General features: G+C 44.2%; 1 protein-coding gene across 1 annotated transcript in view; it reads right to left on the reverse strand.

Moving 5' to 3' along the window:
- Positions 1-25,065, reverse strand: part of garnl3 (GTPase activating Rap/RanGAP domain like 3) — a 403,971-nt gene that overhangs the window by 80,149 nt on the left and 298,757 nt on the right. The window contains exons 17-19 of the mRNA XM_072240887.1: positions 22,556-22,660; positions 18,310-18,384; positions 6,362-6,473 (exon numbers count right to left, since the gene is read on the reverse strand). Coding sequence (XP_072096988.1) covers positions 6,362-6,473; positions 18,310-18,384; positions 22,556-22,660 — 292 coding nt within the window. The remainder of the gene's footprint in view (positions 1-6,361; positions 6,474-18,309; positions 18,385-22,555; positions 22,661-25,065) is intronic.

The raw sequence follows: 25,065 nt of genomic DNA on the forward strand, positions 1-25,065 counted from the left end.
GTAGAGTATCCTCACATCCAACATCCTCCACACCTATCATAGAGTATCCTCACATCCAATATCCTCCACACCCATCATAGAGTATCCTCACATCCAACATCCTCCACTGCCTCATAGAGTATCTCACATCCAACATCCTCCACACCCATCATAGGGTATCCTCACATCCAACATCCTCCACTGCCTCATAGAGTATCCTCATATCCAACATCCTCCACTGCTTGATAGAGAATCGTCACATCCAACATCCTCCACTACCATTATAGTATATCCTCACATCCAACATCCTCCACTGCCTCATAGAGTATCCTCACATCCAACATCCTCCACTACCATCAGAGAATCCTCACAGCCAACATCCTCCACTGCCTCATAGAGTATCCTCACATCCAACATCCTCCACACCCATCATAGAGTATCCTCACATCCAATATCCTCCACACCCATCATAGAGTATCCTCACATCCAACATCCTCCACTGCCTCATAGAGTATCCTCACATCCAACATACTTCACACCCATCATAGAGTATCCTCACATCCAACATCCTCCACTGCCTCATAGAGTATCCTCACATCCAACATCCTCCACACCCATCAAAGAGTATCCTGACATCCAATATCCTCAACTGCCTTATAGAGTATCTTCACATGCAAAATCCTCCACTGCCATCATAGAGTATCCTCACATCCAATATCCTCCACTGCCTCATAGAGTATCCTCACATCCAACATCCTCCACACCCATCATAGAGTATCCTCACATCCAATATCCTCCACACCCATCATAGAGTATCCTCACATCCAACATCCTCCACTGCCTCATAGAGTATCTTCACATTCAATATTCTCCACACCCATCGAGTATCCTCACATCCAACATCCTCCACTACCTCATAGAGTATCCTCACATCCAACATCCTCCACACCCATCAGAGTATCCTCACATCCAACATCCTCTACTGCCTCATAGAGTATCCCCACATCCAACATCCTCCACACCCATCATAGAGTGTCCTCACATTCAACATCCTCCACTACCATCATAGAGTATCCTCACATCCAACATCCTCCACTGCCTTATAGAGTATCCTCACATCCAACATCCTCCACTGCCTCATAGAGTATCCTCACATCCAACATCCTCCACTGCCCCATAGAGTATCCTCACATCCAACATTCTCCACTGCCATCATGGAGTATCCTCACATCCAACATCCTCCACACCCATCATAGAGCATCCTCACATCCAACATCCTCCACTGCCTCGTAGATTATCCTCACATCCAAAATCCTCCACACCCATCATAGAGCATCCTCACATCCAACATCCACCACTGCCTCATAGCGTACCCTCACATCCAACATCCTCCACTGCCTCATAGAGTATCTCACATCCAACATACTCCACTACCTCATAGAGTATCGTCACATCCAACATCCTCCACACCCATCACAGAGTATCCTACCATCCAACATCCTCCACTGCCTGATAGAGTATCCTCACATTCAATATTCTCCACACCCATCATCGAGTATCCTCACATCCAACATCCTCCACTACCTCATAGAGTATCCTCACATCCAACATCCTCCACACCCATCAGAGTATCGTCACATCCAACATCCTCCACTGCCTCATAGAGTAACCCCACATCCAACATCCTGCACACCCATCATAGAGTATCCTTACATCCAACATCCTCCACTGCCTCATAGAGTATCCTCACATCCAACATTCTCCACAGCCATATTGGAGTATCCTCACATCCAACATCCTCCACACCCATCATAGAGCATCCTCACATCCAACATCCTCCACTGCCTCATAGAGTATCCTCACATCCAACATCCTCCACACCCATCATAGAGCATCCTCACATCCAACATCCACCACTGCCTCATAGAGTATCCTCACATCCAACATCCTCCACTGCCTCATAGAGTATCCTCACATGCAACATCCTCCACTACCATCACAGAATATCCTTACATCCAACATCCTCCATACCATCACAGAATATCCTCACTTCCAACATCCTCCACTGCCATCATAGTGTATCCTCACATCCAACATTCTCCACACCCATCATAGAGTATCCTCACATCCAACATCCTCCACACCCATCATAGAGTATCCTCACATCCAACATCTTCAACTGCCTCATAGAGTGTCCTCACTTCCAACATCCTCCACTACCATCATAGAGTATCCTCACATCCAACATCCTCCAGTGCCATCATAGAGTATCCTCACATCCAACATCCTCCACTGCCTCATAGAGTATCCTCACATCCAACATCCTCCACTGCCTCATTGAATATCCTCACATCTATCATCCTCCACTGCCTCATAGAGTATCCTCACATCCAACATCCTCCACACCCATCATAGAGTATCCTCACATCCAACATCCTCGACTGCCTCATAGAGTATCCTCGCATCCAGTATCCTCCACACCCATCATAGAGTATCCTCACATCCAACATCCTCCATTGCCTCACAGAGTATCCTCACATCCAACATTCACCACACCCATCATAGAGTGTCCTCACATCCAACATCCTCCACTGCCATCATAGAGTATCCTCACATCCAACATCCTCCACTACCATCATAGTGTATCCTCACATCCAACATCTTCCACTGCTTCATAGAGTATCCTCACATCCAACATCCTCGCCTGCCTCATAGTATCCTCACATCCAACATCCTCCACACCCATCAAAGAGTATCCTGACATCCAATATCCTCCACTGCCTTATAGAGTATCTTCACATGCAAAATCCTCCACTGCCATCATAGAGTATCCTCACATCCAAAATCCTCCACTGCCTCATAGAGTATCCTCACATCCAACATCCTCCACACCCATCATAGTGTATCCTCACATCCAACATCCTCCACTACCTCATAGAGTATCCTCAAATCCAAGATCCTCCACACCCATCACAGAGTATCCTCACATCCAACATCCTCCACTGCCTCATAGAGTATCCTCACATCCAACATCCTCCACACCCATCATAGAGTATCCTGACATCCAATATCCTCCACTGCCTTATAGAGTATCTTCATATCCAAAATCCTCCACTGCCATCATAGAGTATCCTCACATCCAAAATCCTCCACTACCTCATAGAGTATCGTCACATCCAACATCCTCCACACCCATCACAGAGTATCCTACCATCCAACATCCTCCACTGCCTGATAGAGTATCCTCACATTAAATATTCTCCACACCCATCGAGTATCCTCACATCCAACATCCTCCACTACCTCATAGAGTATCCTCACATCCAACATCCTCCACACCCATCAGAGTATCTTCACATCCAACATTCTCCACTGCCTCATAGAGTATCCCCACATCCAACATCCTCCACTGCTTCATAGAGTATCCTCACATCCAACATCCTCCACACGCATCATAGAGTATCCTTACATCCAACATCCTCCACACCCATCATAGAGCATCCTCACATCCAACATCCTCCACTGCCTCATAGGGTATCCTCACATCCAAAAACCTCCACTACCATCATAGATTATCAACACATCCAACATTCTCCGCACCCATCATAGAGTATCCTCACATTCAACATCCTCCACTACCATCATAGAGTATCCTCACATTCAACATCCTCCACTACCATCATAGAGTATCCTCACATCCAACATCCTCCACTGCCTTATAGAGTATCCTCACATCCAACATCCTCCACTGCCTCATAGAGTATCCTCACATCCAACATCCTCCACTGCCTCATAGAGTATCCTCACATCCAACATTCTCCACTGCCATCATAGAGTATCCTCACATCCAACATCCTCCACACCCATCATAGAGCATCCTCACATCCAACATCCTCCACTGCCTCATAGAGTATCCTCACATCCAACATCCTCCACACCCATCATAGAGTATCCTCACATCCAACATCCTCCACTGCCTCATAGAATATCCTCACATCTAACATCCTCCACTACCATCATAGAGTATCCTCACATCCAACATCCTCCACACCCATCATAGAGTATCCTCACATCCAACATCCTGCACTGCCCCATACAGCATCCTCACATCCAACATCCTCCACTGCCTCATAGAGTATCCTAACATCCAGCATCCTCCACTGCCTCATAGAGTATCGTCACATCCAACATCCTCCACTGCCTCATAGAGTATCCTCACATCCAGCATCCTCCACTGCCTCATAGATTATCCTCACATCCAACATCCTCCACTGCCTCATAGAGTATCCTCACTTCCAACATCCTCCACTGCCATCATAGAGTATCCTCACATCCAACATCCTCCACTGCCTCATGGAGTATCCTCACATGCAACATCCTCCACACCCATCATAGTGCATCCTCACATCGAACATCCTCCACTGCCTCATAGAGTATCCTCACATCCAACATCCTCCACTACCATCATAGAGTATCCTCACATCCAACATCCTCCATACCCAGCATAGAGTATCCTCACATCCAACATCCTCCACTACAATCAAAGAGTATCCTCACATCCAACATCCTCCACTACCATTATAGAGTATCTTCAACATCCTCCACTACCATCATAAAGTATCCTCACATCCAACATCCTCCACTGCCTCATAGAGAGTATCCTCACATCCAACATCCTCCACACCCATCATAGAGTATCCTCACATCCAACATCCTCCACACCCATCATAGAGTATCCTCACATACAACATCCTCCACACCCATCATGGAGTATCCTGACATCCAACATCCTCCACTACCTCATAGAGTATCCTCACATCCAACATCCTCCACTGCCTCATAGAGAATCCTCACATCCAACATCCTTCACTACCATCATAGAGTATCCTCACATCCAACATCCTCCACTGCCTCATAGAGTATCCTCACATCCAACATCCTCCACACCCATTATAGAGTATCCTCACATCCAGCATCCTCCACTACCTCATAGAGTATCCTCAGATCCAACATCCTCCATTGCCTCATAGAGTATCCTCATATCCAACATCCTGCACACCCATCATAGAGTATCCTCACATCCAACATCCTCCACTACCATCATAGAGTATCCTCACATCCAACATCCTCCATACCCAGCATAGAGTATCCTCACATCCAACATCCTCCACTGCCATCATAGAGTATCCTCACATCCAACATCCTCCACTGCCTCATAGAGTATCCTCACATACAACATCCTCCACTACAATCATAGAGTATCCTCACATTCAACATCCTTCACTGCCTCATAGAGAGCATTCTCACAAGAGCCATTACTGCCTGGTTTGGTGTAGCATTCTCGCACATATATAAAAAGCACAGTGAACTGTCAGGTCAGTAGGAAAGGCCATTGGCTACATTCTAGTACCACAGCAGGGCTTGTATGTGTCCAGGACAATGAAACAGGCAGGAAAAATCATCATGGATACCATACACCCTGCAAACTACCTTATCGAAAAGCTCATGTCTACTCAGCACTATAGAGTATTAAAATAAAAACCTCATGCCATTTTAAATGTTTCATCCCCCAAGCGGTTAATCTGATCAACCATTCTAGTTAGCGCCCTCCCCATCTATTACCCCCACCACTCCACTGTAAACACTTTAAACCATTGTTTGTAATGCAGTGTACCTTCTAAATACATGGTGGTATTTATTTCTTTATGGAAATGTTAGTCCATATCTATATTTATCCTCCAACTTTGTTTTTTATGTAATTTATTCTTTGTAATTATTCAATTTTACTTTTTGTTGCATGTAAATACATGTAAATGCATATGGTGAATAAAATTGATCCTTGATCATTTACAGGAGAAGCTTAAATGATTTAGGGAGGGAATTCCAGGCTTGGGATCTGAAGAGTCCATTCCGGGATGCTAAGGGTACAGAAACTAAATGGGTGTAGATATCCCAGAGAGATGAGCAGACGGTTTTAATGACTCCGGGTCTGCACTCAATGGGGTTTTGAAGAAAGTGGGTGGAGCTTATTGAAACATTGAAAAGCCTAGGTAGAGTTGATGTGGGGACGATGTTTCCTGTAGCGGGGGAGTCTGAATAGGCCCTCTGGTCCTAGGAGGAATCTCTTGGAGTGTGTTGAATCTGTGGAATTCATTGCCACAGACAGCAGTGGAGGCCAAGACATTGGGTATGTTTAAAGTGGAGGTTGATAGGTTCTTGGGTAGTCTAGGCATTATGGGAAGAAGTTATGAGAATGGGGTTGAGAGGAACACACATACACACACCTAGCACAAACAAACAAACAAACACACACACACACACACACAGCCACTACACAGTAAAAACCAGTTGAAGATTAGTCCAAAATCGTCATCACACTAACCGTCCAACAGCAGAACCCCAGCTTCTGTGGAAATCAGTAACGACTGGCCCCAGGAATCGCTGCAGATGATTTCGAGGGGGAAATTGTTGCAGAAACACTGAGGTTCCCAGGGCTGCGAGCAAAGTAGACAAAAACAAAAGCATTGAGGTGATCTGACCGGGAAGCTAATGTCTAGCACAACATGCCACGATGATCGAAGCCAACCAATGAAACCTAGTTCATAGGAGCTGTAATGTAAAATTGTTCCAAAATTCAAGGTTATGGAACCCACTGGGATTCCATACCAGTCCTGATGCAGGGTCTCAACCTGCAACATTGACTGTCCATTTCCCTCCATAGATGCTGCCTGACACGTTGAAATGTTGAAGGCGTCCTCTCAAAGTTCAAAGTCTATTATCAAAATACATACACGTCACCGTATCCTACCCTGGGATTCAGTTTCTTGCAGGCATTCAGAGTAAATGCAATAGAATCTATGAAAATGCACATAACTATAGACAAACGACCAGGGTGCAAAAGACTAAAATCTGCAAATACAAAAAAAGGAAAAAAGTAATAATAATAATAAATAAATAACAATAAATATCGAGAATGTGCATTGAAGGCTCGTTAACAGAGAGTCCATAGGCTGTGGAATCAGATCAGTGTCAGGGTGAGTGCAGTTATCCTCTCTGGTTCAAGAGCCTGATGGCTGAGGGGTAATGCATTGAGTATAATTAAATTCCAAACATGCTCTTTCACAGATGTTGGTGCATTGCCATACTCAGACACAGGAAGTCTGTTCCCTCTTGAATCTCTGAATTGGCCAGGCTCAATGTCTGTTGCATTGATGTACCGTCCAGACTGACTTTTTCCTTACTGAGGTATTCCTCACTGATTCAATACAACCATTTGCTTTTTGAAATCAATTTAAAGCCATTCATTTAGAAAGTAATCCGGGTCTATCAAATGCTTTTGAGCAGAGACAAGCTTCTCCTATGAATCATAGAAAACTATAGAAAAGAACAGAACCATTTAGATGACTGTCTCCATGTCAACAATCACAATATTTGGCTGATCCCACTTCCCAGCTCTCTCACTTAAGTACTTATGAAGATACCTCACAAATGTGTTGCTGTACCCAGCATTTCTTAACACACTGACTTTCCACATCATCTTTGGGCCAATATTTTTGTCTCAATTCCTCTCTAATCCTTCTCCCAATTACCTTCTCTACGTGAGGCAACACTTCAGCTGTGAATCTGTTGGTTTCATCTACTGTACTTGGTGCTCTCCTCTACATTGGTGAGACTGCTTTGTGGAGCAGCTCATCCTCAACCACAAACTCTCACTCCTTGGTCTAAATGCACCACTATGCAACAGGGTTTTGTTCTTCCTAACCAACAGATAGACCTTAGAAAGTCAAGATGCACAACCATTCCTCTCTCCCCATCATTCCCTGGGCCATGTGCTGAGACTATTACGAGACACTTTGCTCACACACGACTGCATGGACAAGCACCTGAGCAATCACATCAAGTCCGCCGATGACACAACAGTGGTGGGGATCATCACCAACCTTGATGAGATGGCCTACAAAGGCGGAAGTGTTCGAGTCCTGGTGCCAGGCATATAACCTAATCCTTAATGTCAACAAGACAAAGGAGACTGTTATCAGGAGAGGGCACACCACTCACACCACTCTTTACGTAAGTGGCACAGTAATGGAAACAGAAAGGTGTTTCACGCTCTGGAAGTCCACATCATATACAGCCTCTCATGGACCCAGAACACATCTTGCAGAGTCAAGAAAGCTCAGCAACAACTCTACTTTCTAAGAAGGCTGAAGAGAGCTGGACTTTGCACATCCATACTCACATCATTCTACAGATTTGCAGTGGAGAGCATCCTGACAAGCTGCATCACGACTTGGTATGGAAACCGCACTGTGGCGCACAGGAAGGCGCTACTGTGGGTAGTCAAAACTGCCCAACACAACGCTGGCACCAGCCAGCCTGCTGTCGAGGACATGTATAGAGAAAAGTGCTGGGAAAAAAAGGCCAGTAGCATCACGAAGAATCCCACGCACCCTGCTCATGGACTGTTTGTCCCATTCCCATCAGGAAGGAGGCTATGTTCTGTCTTCACCAGATCCACCAGACTCAAAGACCGTTACCTTCCCCAAGCAGTAAGGCTGATCAACACCTCCATTCATTAATTCCACCACTACTTTATTATTTCCTGTCAGTCACATTATGTACAGCCCAGTGTCAGTTTATGGACATATCTATATAAGATATCTTATGTATTTATATCTATTATGTGTTTTGTTATCATATTATTATGTCTGTCTTTAGTGTATTTTCTTTTGTGCTGTATCTGATCTAGAGTAACAATTATTTCGTTCTCCTTACGCTTGTGTACAAGAAATGAAATTAACCAATTTTGAATTTTGCATCATGGAAAAGCAAAATTTTCCGGTAGCCAATCATTTCAAATCCTACCCCCTTTCCTGTTCTGACACGTCAGTCCATGGCCTCTTCTTCTGCCATGATGAGTCCACTCTCAGCTTGGAGGAGCAACACCTTATATTCAGCCTGGGTAGTCACCAACCTGACAGCATGAACATTGATTTCTCCAGATTCTGGTGATCCTTTCCCCTTCACCTTGTTCATTTCCCCAATTTGATCCCTTACTTCTTCTCCTCACCTACCTATCACCTCCCCCATGGTGACCCTCTTCCTTCCCTTTCTTTCATGATCCAGTCTCCTCTCCTATCAGTTTCTTCCTTCTCCAGATCTTTGCCTTTTCCACCTATCTCCTCTCTGCTTCTTACGTCATCCCCACTCCCCCATCCACCTGGCTTCACCTATCACCTCCCAGCTTGTCCTCCTACCCCTGCTCCCACCTTCTCAATCTGGTGTCCACCCCTTTCCTTTCCAGTGACGAAGTGGGGTCTTGGCCTGAAACTTCTATTTCCATAACTGCCACTTGACCTCTTGAGTTCCTCCAGCATTTTGTGTGTTGCTTTAAATCCCTGTCCTGCTTATTAACATTCTTGTTTTATCCTTGGAATCACTCAGCCACAGAGAAGCCCTGGAATATTGGTCAAAACCAAGAATTGCAGCCATAAAACCTCCTTGACAATAGACAATAGGTGCAGGAGTAGGCCATTCGGCCCTTTGAGCCAGCACTGCCATTCACTGTGATCATGGCTGATCATCCACAATCAGTATCCAGTTCCTGCCTTCTCCCCATATCCCTTGACTCCACTATCTTTAAGAGCTCTATCTAACTCTTTCTTCAAAGAATCCAGAGAACTGGCCTCCACTGCCTTCTGAGGCAGAGCATTCCACAGATCCACAACTCCATGGGTGAAAAAGTTTTTCCTCAACTCCATTCTAAATGGCCTACCCCTTACTCTCAAACTGTGGCCTCTGGTTCTGGACTCCCCCAACATCGGGAACATGTTTCCTGCCACTAGCGTGTCTAATCCCTTAATAATCTTATATGTTTCAAACAGATCCCCTCTCATCCTTCTAAATTCCAGTGTATACAACCCCAGTCGCTCCAATCTTTCAACATATGACAGTCCCGCCATCCCGGGAATTAACCTCGTGAACCTACGCTGCACTCCCTCAATAGCTAGAATGTCCTTCCTCAAATTTGGAGACCAAAACTGCACACAATACTCCAGGTGTGGTCTCACCAGGGCCTTGTACAACTGCAGAAGGACCTCTTTGTTCTTATACTCAATTCCCCTTGTTATGAAGGCCAGCATGCCATTAGCTTTCTTCACTGCCCGCTGTACCTGCATGCTTACTTTCAGTGACTTGGGTGGGGGGTGGAGGAGACCAACAGATGAGTGATTCATTAGTACTGTAGCTGGTTAGTCACTTCAAGGTGCTGCTCCTGAGGCTGTTAATCAAGATAAGAGCCCACAGTAATACAGGAAAAATACTGGCATGGACAGAGGATTGGCTGACTGGCAGGAGGCAAAGAATGGGAATAAAGGGGGCCTTTGTCTGGTTGGCTGCTGGTGACCAATGGTGTTCCGCAAAGGTTAGTGTCAGCAGCGTTTCATTTTGTATTATATATCAATGATCTGGATGACGGAATCGATGGCTTTGTGGTCAGGTTTGCCGATGATACAAAGGTAGGTGGAGGGACAGGTAGAGATGAGGAAGCAGAAGGACTTGGACAGATTGGGAGAATGGGCAAAGGAGTGGCAGATGGAATACAGTGTAGGGAAGTGTATGGTCATGTACCTTGTTAGAAGGAGTAAAGGTGCAGACTATTTTCTAAACCGGGAGCAAATTCAGATGTCAGAGGTGCAAAGGGACTTAGGATACCTCATGTGGGATCCTTATAGGTTAATTTGCAGGTTGAGTCAGTAGTAAGGAAGGCAAATGCAGTGTCAACATTCATTTCGAGAAGACTAGAATAGAAAAGCAAGGATGTAATGCTGAGGCCTTAAAAGACTTTGGCCAGGCCACACTCCGGGTATTGTGAGTGGTTTTGGCATTGGAGAGGGTCTACAGGACAATCACAAATATGATCCCAGGAATGAAAGCGTTAAAGTGTGAGGAACCCTGGGCCTGTATTCGCTGAAGTTTAGAAGAATGAGTGGAGGTGGGAGGGGGTGGATCTCATTGAAACCTATTGAATATTGAAAGGTCTAAATAGAGTGGATGTGGATGCTTCCTGTAGTGGGTGAGTCTAGGAACAGAGGGCACAGCCTCAGAACAGAAGGACATCAATTTAGAACAGATATGAGGAGGGAGGAGGGATTTCTTTACCCTGATGGGGGGTGAATCTGTGGATAAATTTGGAGTGTAGTTTGATGGGATCTTGATTAGTAAGGGTGTCAAAGGTTACGAGAAGACAGGAACAACCTCTTCCTCATCAGATTTCTAGGACAACTAATCCATGAACACTACCTCACTATTTTTGCTCTCTTTTGCACTATTAATTAACTAAAATTTTATAATATTTTTGTTGTAATTTATAGTTTTTAATGATTATGTACTGCTGCCAAAAAACAACTAATTTTGTATTTGGCTGAACACAAGTATCATGTCCAAAGGGCCTGTCCCTGTGATGTACTGTTCTATCTAATAATACACTACCATAAGTCAGGAGTGTGATGGAGTATTATCTATTTACCCAATAACTACACCAACAACAACTGTCACCAGCTGTGGGACTGCATGGCAGCATTGAGGTTAACCTAACTTTTTACAACACCAGCATCGCAAGTTCAATTCCCCCTGCTGTCTTTTATGAGCTTGCATGTCCTCTAGGTGCTCCAGTTTCCTCCCGCATTTCAGAGACTTACGGTTAGGGTCAGTAAGTTGTAGTCATGCTATGTTGGCATGGCGACACTTGCAGGCTGCCCCCCAAACACACCTCGGACTGTGTTGGTCATTGATGCAAAGAAAGCATTTCACTGTATGTTTCGACGTTGTCCTGTATTTGTAACATATAGCTAACATTTAATCTTCAGGTTATGTCGCAAATGATGCATTTCAATGTCTGTCTAGGTACCATATCCGATGCGATCGTTGGTGACCATGGTTTTCCATATAGATCTATCCCTTGTTCTTTGGATGACTTCCATTTCCTCGATGTGTAGCCACCTGGCTAAGCTTTTGATGTCCTCCTCTAGGTTTGCTCCCCTCAATCTTTCCAGAGAGTATGAGTTTTTCCAGTTCATCTTTCCGCATGATGTGTCTGAGGAATCTGAGCTGCCTTTCTCTTACTGTTGGTATGAGTGATCGAACTGCTTGGACTCTTCTGAGAACTTCTTCATTTGATGAGTGTGTGGTCCGTGATATTTTTAACATTCTCCTGTAGAACCATAATTCAGCTGCTTCTAGTCTCTTTTCCATTGCTGGAGAAATGGTCCAGCATTCACTTCCATAAGTCAGAATAGAATAAATGTAGCACTGCAGTATTCTGTTTTTAGTGTACATGCTCATCTTTCTGTCTGTTAATATGGTCTTCATTTTTTGGAAAGCTTCTTTCGTCATTGCTATTCTGTATTTGATATCTGTGCCACACCTCCCATCACTTGTTTCGATGTACATGTGATAAATAAAACTAATCTTTAATCGTTAGGTTTTGCTAGCTGTTAATACAAATGCCACATTTCACAGCATGTTTCAATGTACATGTGATAAATAAATGAATTTGAATCAAGGATAATTCAATCTATTTTGTTTGCTGGTGAGAGGTTTCCAAGCCCTGAAATGAACAATAAATTGTTATCACAACCTTAACCGACTGAGCCACAATTTGTGGCATGCAGACGCTTATTTCACCGTCCTCTCATTTTGAAGGTGTCTCAATATCCTGCTGAATTATAAAGGAAATGACTAAAAGGTGCAGGGTTGTCACGGTATCATTTAAGTGCTGCTGATGTAATGTGCCTGCCTCAGTGCCTCTGCTCAAGGAGAACGAAAGCTATATCCACCACTGATAAATTACGGCTTCAGGTCAGATTCCAGACAACATTGAGACAAATTAGGAATCGGTGTTCAGACAAATCCTCCGGTGTAAAGGGAACAGCTCTCAAAGCAAAGCTCACCAAACACATCCATCAGTTAATTTGATGGGATTAAATGTGCATTAAAACACTATCCGCATTAATCTTCTGATGACACTAGTCAGCAGTAATTCAAATGGAACAGCCACTCGATTTAACACTTTAGAAACAAACGCCCTTACTACTTCAAATGAGCACTGCTTCCACAAATCTTCAGTTGAAAACCGAACGCCAATATCTCCTGTCATTTTACTGAGAAAACATCTCAGAAAATTGTTTGTCAGATGGGCATCAGTAAACAGCACTGTCGATGGGAAGCTACTTCACTGGAAGGAAATAGCATGGAGAATGCCAGAAAGGAGCTGTAGCTCAGATGCCCTTGAGGTGCAGAGGGGCATCTATGTCAGGGAACTGGGAGGAAGGCAGTGATATAAGGCCTAGGCGGGCTACATCCCTCGAGAAAACCTAAACTTCTCCCTCCCCTACTCACTGGATGGTGGGGTCCATCATCAGAGACTCCCACCACCCAGGTCACGCTCTCTTCTCACTGCTGCCATCAGTGAGAAGGTACAGGAGCCTCAGAACTCTACCAGGTTAAGGAACAGTTACTATCCCTCAACCATCGGACTCTTGAACCAAAGGGGATAACCTCACTCAACTTCACTTGCCCCATTATTGAAATGTTCCCACAACTAATGGAGTTAGTTTCAAAGACACTTCATCTCAAGTCTCAATATTTATTGTTAATTAATTAATTAATTGTTTTTTCCCCTTTGTTTTTGTATTTGCACAGTTTGTTGTGTTTTGCACACCAGCTGAACACCCATGTAGGTGCAGACTTTCATTGATTTTGTCATGGTTATTATTCTATGGATTTATTGAGTACGCCCACAAGAAAATGAATCTTATAGTGATCCATATGCACTTTGATAATAAATTTACTTTGAAGCTTGAAATTCAAGCAGATGATTGAGAGTGCAAGGGGTGACATTAGTAGGTGTTAGAACAACTGTTTGACTAATGATCCTCTCCACGCACAGGAGCAAAACACTGGGGATGTGTGTTGGGTTGTGGGTCAATCCTGATTTCATCAGTGTGAGGGGCTAAGTAATCTCCCTTAGCTTCTAAAGGTCACAGTTCCTGGTGAACTTGCATGAATAACGACCTACAGTTTCCAGTAGTTTCTGATACACACACGTGTAACCACCTGCTGGAGACAGTGCGTCACTATAAATGCAACATTAGTGGTAATGCAATCACTCAATTTGAGTATAATGTCCTCCTAAGGGGTTGTCTATTTATTACCAAAGTAAATTTATTACATATATGTCACCATATACAACCCTGAGATTCATTTATTGCGGGCATTCACAGTAAATACAAAGACATACAATACATTCAATAAAAACAAAGACGGACAAACAAACGGTGGGTAAGAGCCAGCAAACTGTGTGAATACAAAAAGAGAAAAAGAAAAATACAAAATTATAATAAGTAAGTATTGATAACATGAGATGAAGAATCCTTCAAAGTGAGTCCATAGCTTGTAGGAGCAATACTGTGTTAGGGTGAGTGAAATTATCCCCTCTGGTTCGAGAGCCTGATGGTTGAGGGGTGATAACTGTTCCTGAACCTGTTGGTGTGGGACTTGAGGCTCCTGTACCTCCTTCCTGATGCAACAACGAGAAGAAAGTATGTCCTGGATAGTGGGGGTCCCTGCTGATGGATGCTGCTCTCCTGGGACAACGCTCCTTGTAGATGTGTTCAATAGTGGGGAGGGCTTTTCCCACAATGGACTGGGCTGTATCCACTACTTTTAGTAGGCTTTTCTGTCAAAGGCATTGGTGTCTCTATACCAGGACACAATGCAACCAGTCAATATATTCTCCGCTGGGTTTGTCAAAGCTTTAGATATCGTGCCGGATATTTGCAAACTTCTAAGTTAGTAGAGGTGCTGCTGTACTTCCTTTGTAATTGCATTTACATGCTGTCCCAGGACAGCTCCCCTGAAATGATAAAACCAAGGAATTTGAAGTTGCTGATGCTCTCTGATCCTCGAATGAGGTCTAGTTTACGGACCTCCAGTTTCCTCCTCTTGAAGTCAATAATCAGCTGCTTTGTCTTGCTGACATTGAGTGACAGGTTGTTGCTGTGACACCACTCATCCTGATTTTCAATCTCCCTCCTACATCTTTATACGTCACCAATTTGATTCGACCAATGACAGTGGTGTCATCAGCAAATTTAAATATGGCATTGGAGCAATATTTAGCCTCACAGTCATAAGTATAAAGTGAGTAGAGCAGGGGCCTAAACACACAGCCTTGTGGTGCACCTGTGCTGATGGAGATAGTGGAGTAGATGTTGTTGCCAATCCAAATTAACTGGAGCCTGCAAGTGAGGAAATCGACGATCCAATTGCACAAGAAGGTATTAAGGCCAAGGTCTTGGAGCTTATTGATTAGTTTTGAGGGGGTGATAGTATTGAGTGCCGAGCTGTTGTCAATGAAGAGCATCCTGATGTATGCATCTTCACTGTCCAGATGTTCCAGGGTTGAGTGAAGAGCCAATGAAATGGCATCTACTGTTTACCTGTTGTGCCAGTAGGCAAGCTGGAGTGGATCCCAGTTGCTCCTCAGGCAGGAGTTGATATGTTTCATCATCAAACTCTCAAAGTACTTCATCACAGTTTATGTAAGTGCTTCTGGACGATAGTCACTGAGGCAGGTCAGCATGCTCTTCTTGGGCACCAGTGTAATTGACGCCTGCTTATAGCATAATAATAAGCAACAAACTATCTGCTGGAGGAGTTCAGCAAGGCGACAGATCCTTACCCCCATCAGATGTTGCTTCACCTGCTGAGACACTCCAGCAGATTACTTATTGTTCCAGATTCCGGTCTCTTGCATAGAGTGTTCTCTCTGAGATCCTAATGCAAGATATTGGATACATTCCAGCGTATCTCAATGAGACCTACCTAATTGAAAGGCCCCAACAGAGTGGACATGGAGAGGATGCTTCCAATAGTGGGAGAGTCTAGGACCAGAGGACACAGCATCAGAATACAAGGACGTCCCTTCAGAACAGAGATGGGGGGGGGGGTGGATTTCTTTAGCCAGAGGGTGGGGGATCTGTGGAATTCAGCACCACAGATGGCTGTGCAGGGCAAGTCACTGAGTGCACTTAAAGCAGAGTTTGATAGGTTCTTGATTAGTAAGGGTGTCAAAGGTTATGGGGAGATGGCTGGAAAATGGGGTTGAGCGGGAAAATAAATGAGCTATGATGGAATGGCCGAGCAGACTTGATGGGCCAAATGATCTAATTCTGCTCCTAAGTCTTATGGTCTTACAAAGATGGCAAGAAAGCAAATTGTAAAGAGGGCAGAAGGAGCAAAGGATACAAGAAGAGTCTTGGCTCAACACGTTAACTGTTCATTTCCATAGATGCTGCCTGACCTGCTGAGTTCCTCCAGTGTTTTGTGTGTGTTGCAAGGTAAATCCAGCTGCCTTAGCGGGGCTGCCCCAACACATCCTCAGCCCGCATTGGCCAATGTTGTAAAGAACGTATGTCACCTTATGTTTCAAAGTTTAAAGTGCATTTTTTTTATTGAAGTATATATATTTTACACTACCTTGAGATCAAAGTACATGTGACAAAGAGAGCAAATCTATCTTTGGTAGCACAGTAACACAGCCAGTAAAGGCATTGCCTCACAACTCCAGGGACCCAAGTTCAATCCTGGCTTCGGGAGCTGCCCACATAGAGTTTCCACCTTCTCCCTATTGCGATCCAGTTTCCTCTCACATTCCAAAGGCATGCAGGTTCAGAAGTTAACCGGCCACTATAAATTTCCCCTGGTAGGTAGATGAGAGGTGGAATCTGGGAAAAATTGATGGGTGTGTGGGGAGAGTAAAACATGATGAAAAGAGTTCTGGTAAAGTTGGTATGTGATCATCAGCACATACTCGATGGGCCAAAGGGTCTGTTTCTGGGCTGTATCACGCCATGATTCCGATTGTCCAGGATACGATATGCAAAATACTCATTCTACACGGAAGAGATTAATGTATTTCTCGTGAGAACCACACTAGTTTGGTGATCATTTCTGGGTAGTTCAGTTTCTTAACATGGGGTCTAAATTTCCAGAAATGGACAAATCAGTGCGGCTTTGCTATTCCTGATATCATCATGTGATAATGGAATTAGAATTGGTTCATTGTTGTCACATGTACCGGGATAGAATAAAAAGCTTGCATTTGTGTGCCATCCAAACAAATTATTCTGAACATCATCACACTGAGATAAGTAGGAAGAAAAACAGAATGCAGAATATAGTAACACACACAGAAAATGCTGGAAGAACTCAGCTGGTCAGTCAAAATCCTCAGGACAGGGTAACATTGAACTCACTCACAAAAACTCAGCAACTCCATCATGGGCACTGGCCTCCCCAGCAATGAGGACATCTTCAAAAGGTGGCATCCATTATTAAAGACCCCATCACCCAGGACATGCCCTCTTCTAATTGTTATCCTCAGGGACGAGGTACAGGAGCCTGAAGACACACACTCAGCGATTCAGGAACAGCTTCTTCCCCTCCACCATCAAATTTCTGAGTGGACCACGGACCAATAAACACAGCTTTAGTATTTTCAATTTTCCCTCTCTTTTTGCACTATCTACTTATCTTTTACATATAACTGTAATTTATATTTTTTATTAATATGTATTGCACTGTACTGCTGCCACAAAACAACAAATTTCATTACATATGCCAATGACTTTAAACCTGATTCTGATTCTGAAATAGTTGCTGTCTGACTCAGCAGGTGAGGCAGCACCTATACAGGGAAATATACAGTCGATATTTTGGAACGGGTCCCTTCGTGCAGCATGTGCAGTAACCTTTGTTTCTCTAATATGATGTTAATTATTGTGTTACAGTTACAGAGAAAAGTTCAGTGCAGGTAGGCAAATAAAGTGAAACGTTCTGGGGTTTGCTCAATCCTGGTGACCTGGGCGATACTCACTTCTTGTTTCATACTTTACCGACAGCCTTGACGGCTTCTGTAGAATTTTCTTTCTTAGTAACTGACTCAATCACACCAACAGCTACCATCTGTCTCACGAGGTAGATCACAAGAACAAGGATACACCTTTTGGTGTGTGAGAATTCCGTTCAAGAGTCTGAGAACAGCCATGAACAAGGATGACAGGTGGGAGGAGGAGAAGGCCGGCAATGTAGTGAAGCCAGACTCTAGTCCTGCATCCGTCCTACTCTCCCCTCCGCCCATCACGGACACCCCACTGTATTTCAGACACAGAGGGAAGTCCTCAGGCCACTGCTGGAAGCACGGCTCTGTAGTGACATCATCCACTCAAACGTTTACGGAGGAAGACGGGTGGTCGGTAATACACTCACCTCCTTCCTGTACAAGCCTGTTGTCACCAAGCTGGTCGGGGCGTCGCCTCTCACGATAGTTTTCAGCTTGAGGGCCTGAAAGAAAGAGTCTAAGTTGTAAAACAGCCGTGCATGGTGAGGGAATCAACACACACACACACAAAATGCTGGAGGAACTCAGCAGGCCAGGCAGCATCCATGGAAATGAGTACGGTCAACGTTTCGGGTCAAGACCCTTCAGCAGGACGGGAGAAAAAAAGATGAGGAGTGGATTTCAAGGAGGGGAGAGAGGAGAGACAAACACAAGGTGACAGAAACTGGGAGGGGGAGGGGGTGAAGTAAAGAGCTGGGAAGTTGATCGGTGGAAGAGATACAGGGCTGGAGAAGGGGGAGTCTGTTAGGAGAGGACAGAAGGCCATGGGAGAAAGAGAAGGGGGTTGAGGAGAGGAGCACCAGAGGGAGGTGATGGGCAGACAAGAGATAGGGTGAGAGAGGGAAAAGGAGATGGGGAATAGTGAATGTGGGGGGGGGGGGGGGAGGGGATTACCAGAAGTTCGAGAAATCGATGCTCCTGCTACCTGACTGGAGGCTACCCAGATGCAACATAAGGTGTTGTTTTTCCAACCTGAACGTGGCCTCATCATGACAGTAGAGGAGGTCGTGGATGAGCATATCATACATCAGGCCAATTGTCACTCAGTTTGGACCTGCAGGCTCGACTTTATTGGTGGACAGGGACCTGGACACAGCCAGTGGACTCTGCACTGGCTCACGACCCTGGGCAACATGGCTGAGTCAGACTGAGACACATAAAATGCTGGAGGATCTCAGGAAGTCAGGCAACACCTACGGAGGGCAATAAACAGTCCACACTTCTGGCCAAGACTCTTCACGAGTCCTGATGAAGGGTCTCGTCCCAAAAAGTTGACCGTTTATTCCCCTCTATAGGTGCTGCCCGACTTGCTGAGTTTTTCCAGCGCTCTGCGTGTGTTCCTCAGCTGTTACAGCTTCTGCAGAATCTCTTGTGTTTATGTAGTAGTTCTCCCCATGCACAAAATACAGAAGAAACTGTATCTATTACAAGAGTTTTTCTTAAATTTAAATATAAACATGTGAAATGGTTAAAAACACTTTTTAAAAATAATTATGCTCATGACAACTATAAGCAATATTAAAAATATGATGTAACCTTCTGCCTACATTACCTCCTTGATTAATAATTCTCATCTAACAAGCCATGCATTGGGGCAAATCCTACCCCCCTCCATGCAAGTGCTAAGGGATTACAGCCAGTCTGTGCAGGGGTAGAGTGCAGAGACCACTACCATCTGGCCAGACATACAGAAACCTGAAGTCCCACATCACCAGGTTCAAGAACAACTACTTCCTTTCAGCCTTCAGCTCTCGAATCAACCTGCACAACCTTAACTACTACATCAGAATAGCAACACTATGACCACTTCGTACCAGAATGGATTTGCTTATTTTTGTTCTAATTGTGATCTTTGTATAATATTGTTAATTCACGTACGTCTTTCCTGTGATGCTGCTGCACTTGTGCATACATGTACCTGTACAAATGACAATAAACTTGACTTTGACATCACCACCTGGAATTTGTCAGCTGGTCTGCTAGACCCTCGTTTCAAGAAACTTGGGACAAAGCTCTGAGCCCATCGGCATTCAGAACGATGGCGAATGTCGACAATTCACAACAGAACAGGTGGCATTTCCCAGTGGGATTTGTCCACTGAAGACATTCTATTATTTGCAGATACGGTGGATTCCGGTTAATTGGGGCAGCCACTTATTTGGGACACCCCTAAAGAACAAAAACTAATCAAGAAAATATTTATTTATTTAATGATACAGCACAGAGTAGGCCATTTTCGAGCCACGCCGCCCCACCCAGCAGCCCCGATTAACCCTAACCAATCACGGGACAATTTTCAATGACCAATTAACCAACCTGGTCTGTTTTTGAACTGTGGGTGGAAACTGGAGCACCCGGGGAAAACCCACACGTTCCACAAAGACTCCTTAAAGAACATCTCCGGAATTGAACTCTGATCTCTGGAACGCCCCGAGCTATAATAGCGTTGCACAAACTGTTACGCTAGCATGGCCCCCAAATTGCCAAGATTCCTTCCATTTGGTGGAGACACTACGTCACTTAATTGGGACAGGAGGTTAACTAGCATCAGGCATGTGTACCTGTATGGCTATAAGATACTACACTAGTTTTGAGTGAACAGTTTTTAAATGGCATCAGTTATATGTATTTGTGTTCAAAAAGCAGTGATTTTCATCACTGATAGTTGTTAAGTAATAAGCAGTAAGAGAATTCAGAATCGTTTTGTTCACTGCAGTTTCAAGCATTCAGGCTTGGACATGCCAGAAATGGGCGGGAATGAAAATGAAATGATTTCACTACTTCAACAAGTTAGGAAGATTGAAGAATTTGAAGGTATCAACAATCACCTTGAATGTTACAATGAAATTGAAGATTTGGAGGAGATGTGTAGGGCAGTTTTTTATTCCACACAGGAAGCAGTGGATGCCTAGAATCTGCTTTCGGGGTGATGTGTAGCAAGATACATTAGAGCGATTCAAGCGGCTCTTAGGTAGGCTCGTGAATGTGCAGAGAGTGGAGGGGTATGAAAAAGGAGGGGTACGGACTATCTGCAGGTTGAAGAGATTTTGTGTCATTAGCTTAATTAGTTTGCACAACATCATTTACCGAAGGCTCTGTTCCCGTGCTATACTGTTCTATGTTACATTGAGAAATGATTTCACACCGATCGCCTCTGTCAATTGCTCCCTCATTTTTGTTAATGTCCATCTGGACCTGCGGTCTGGGGAACTGGTTAACCAAGCGACCCGGCCCTTGAGAATTTGGACTTGACATTACGAAAGGGTCCAGGAGACGACTGCCTGCTGCCGTCACTCCCACTGAAAGTAGGGAGATCTGGCTATTAGATTTCTGTAGCCGCACCCTTCCCCCAGGCCAATGAAGCGTGAAGCAGTGACTTAATTCCATCCGGTGCCCCTTTTGAACCTGAACTTGAATGGAAGCCTGGGGGCGGCCCGTCCTGCACTAAACTTACCAACACTAACCATACATTTCTGGGATGCGGGAGGAAACCAACGCACCCAGGGGAAAGCCACGTGGACACGGGGAGAACGCCCAAACTCTTGACAGAGAGCGGTGGGATTGTATCCCGATCGGTGATGACTGGCGCTGTAAAGCGGTGTGCTAACTGCTACGCTACCGTTATTAATGCAAATGACACATTTCACTGTATATTACGAGGTGCGTGTAATAAATAAACGAATTTGATTGGTGGTGGTGGGGGGGGGGGCGTTGAGATCATCCTGAGAGCTGGCATTAGCTTGATGGGCTGAATATCATGCGGAAATTGTGGAAAAATCACCATTTCACTGAACTGCATTACCTGCACACTTGAAAATTCAGCATATTCTCCCCTGAGAGAAGATGCAAATATTGCTGGTAATCAATGCTCCATTTTGTATATGCCATGCTTTTAACATTTCAGATAGAAAGGGTTGTCCGTCTGTGTCTGGAGAGAATTAATTCAGCTGAGCACCATCTTAATATGATTGCCGCTCCATCGGGCAGCCGTTGCCTATCACATGACCTTTAGCCAAGGATAATGAAGAGGAGAGAGAAAGACAGACTTTGCGCTGTCAGGTGGGCTCTGCGTAGTTTGCTCAGTGCATTCACTAAGAGACTCGTTAAAATGCCTCTCGTTGAAGTCAAGTGACGCCGCACTGTCAGAATGCAGACAAAGTGCAAAGAGGCTTGAGCTCGATAAGGAAAGGGAGAGCAGCCATTTTGAGCTGTAGTCCTAGAGCACTTTCAGCCCCTTGAGCCCCTGGCAAACTACTATTTTGCCTAGCAACACGCTGAAAATGCTGGAGGAACTCAGCAGCACAGGCAGCATCTATGGAAAAGAATAAGCAGTTTGTGTGCGTTGTTTTAGATTCCCAGCATCTGCAGATTTCCTTGTTTTTTATTACTGTGTCCATGCATTGACCTGCACCTGGACCATAGCCCTCTATTCCCCTCACATCAATGTACATATTCAAACCTCTCATAAATGTTGAAATCAACCAGCTCGTACCACACTCTCATCATGGAACAACATTAGCTATCTTCCAATCCTCTGGTACCTCACCTCTGCGTTAAATACCCCTGTCGTTCCAGGTTTCTGATAGAATCCTTTGCTGTTCGGTGATAACTTACCTGACCCACCCGGACAAACTCGGCCTGGCGTGCTTCTTCTTTTTTCCGTGCTGACTTAGGTGACTCCGGTAACACGTCGCTGAAGGACCGCCTATTCAGCATGTTCTGGGCACACAATGAAAGGAAGGTTAAAACCCCTGTGCCATTCCTCCCTGCTCGTTCAGTCTTCTAATTCTCCGGAGGGAGGAAACGGATCTTGCAACGCACAAGCCTTTGCTATTGGCAGCTGTCCCCCCACAGCACCCCATTTCACAAGCTGCAACCCCAAATAATTTACCGCTACTTCAGAGTGAATCTTTAATCAGAGGTGGCAGTCTATGTGTCACACATTTTAATCAGAATATGACAGTAGCTGAGTTCCTCAAAATGCCTGATGGATATTCTCAGGAGAGTACAGATGAGCAGAATTCGGGAGGTTCATTAGTGCTACGAGTTTGACAAGGGAGGATGGGAATCAGAGCACCAGGTCAGAAAGTGGAGGAATGGAAATGAAGGTAGATGTCAGGGCCAGTAAAAATAGGCAGGAGCAAAGTAATAGATAAGATGAGACAGATAGTTTGAAGTGTGTGTGTATTTTAATGCTAGGAGTATTATGGGTAAAGGCAATGAACTTAGAGCATGGATCAGTGCATGGAATGATGATGTGGCCATTACAGAGACTTGGTTGAGAGAGGGACCGGAATGTGCGATTAATGTTTCGGGGATTCGATACTTCAGAAAAGATAGAGAGCAAGGTAAATCTTAGGAATCTAGAATCAAACAGAGACCTTGAGGATTATAAAAAACTCAAGGAGGGAATTACGAAAGCCAGGAGGGGCCATGGCAAATAGGATTAAAGAGAATCCCAAGGCATTTTATACATCCAACAGGAGCAAGAAGATAATTAGGGAGAGGGTAGGACCACTCATGGATAAAGGGGGGGACATCTACCTGGATGGGGAGAATGTGGCTGAGATCCTTAATGAATACTTTACCGTAAAACAGAAGAGCAGAATCCGGCCATTCAGCCCATCAAGTGTGCTATCATGACTGATTTAATATCCCTCTCCACTATTCTCCTACCTTCTCCCTGTAACCTTTGATGCCCTGATTAATCAAGAGGCTATCAACGTCTGCCTAAAATATACCCAATAACTCGGCATGCACAGCTGTCTGTGGCAATGAATTCCACAGATTCACCACCGTCTGTCTAAAGAAGATTCTTCTCATCTCTGTCCTAAATTGACGTCCCTCAATTCTGAGGCTGTGCATTCTGGTCCTAGAGTTTCCTGTTGTGTATTTAATATTTCAGTAATATTTGAGTAATATTGTAAATATATTGTTTGATTAAGCATTCTTTATTGTTTACATAATGCATTACAGGTTATATGTAAAAGTATGTGAATGGCATACGTCATCACACCACCACGTCACACATGCCCATCTCACTTAAAGTAAAAAAACAAAGTTAGACTCGCATTCCTGGTTCCCTTGTTTTTCTTTCAATTAGTTCTTATGTTTTGCAGTTACAAAACATAACAGTGGTGAGGAGGAACTTTTAAAACGAACCTGTGATGACCTACCTGTTGAAGTGCAGTAAGACGTTCGAGTTTAAAAAAAAGGTGCAGTGAGACTTTCGAGTTTTAAAAGAAGTGCAGTGAGATGATCAAATTTAAAAAAAGACAGAAACGGAGAAATTCATGGGTGCATAAACAGTGATAATAATCATTAAGAAAAGCAGAAATAGCAGAAATACATCAGAAAGACTGACACATTTAATTGCACAAAAGATAACTAGGTATCGTACACTGTGAATTAAGCAGTATTTTAAAGCAAATAAAATAGCCAATGAGAAATAAGTGACAATTTTACTAAGTGCATTGGATTTAAAGGCAGACGGTTTGCTTACAAGTTGATCTGCTTTAACCAAACCAGCCAAAATGAGCTTTGCTGATATCGTGAAAGTAATAGACCATAAGACATAGGAGCAGAATTAGGCTATTTGGCCCATCAAGTCTTCTTCACCACTTAATTATGGCTGATCATTTCTCTCCCCCACTCAGTTCCACTCCCCGACCTTCTCCTTGTAAACTTTGATGCTGTGTCCAATCAAGAACCTATCAAGCTCCTCCTTAAATACACCCAATGACCTGACCTCTACAGCTGCCTTGAATTGAATTGAATTGACTATATCTTGCATCCTTCATATACATGAGGAGTAAAAATCTTTATGTTACATCTTCATCTAAATGTGCAATTTATAGTAATTTGTAATAAATAGTATGTACAACAGGACAGTTAATATAGCATAGAAATACAATTGTATCAGTGTGAATTAATCAGTCTGATGGCCTGGTGGAAGAATCTGTCCTGGAGCCTGTTGGCTTTAATGCTGCAGTACCGTTTCCTGGATGGTAACAGCTGGAACAATTTGTGGTTGGGGTCTCCAATGATCCTTCGGACCCTTTTTACACACCTGTCTCTGTAAGTGTCCTGAATAGTGGGAAGATCACATTTACAGATGCGCTGGG

This window comes from Mobula birostris, chromosome 22 (assembly GCF_030028105.1).
Source record: "Mobula birostris isolate sMobBir1 chromosome 22, sMobBir1.hap1, whole genome shotgun sequence".
In the NCBI taxonomy this organism is placed as follows: Eukaryota; Metazoa; Chordata; class Chondrichthyes; order Myliobatiformes; family Myliobatidae; genus Mobula; species Mobula birostris.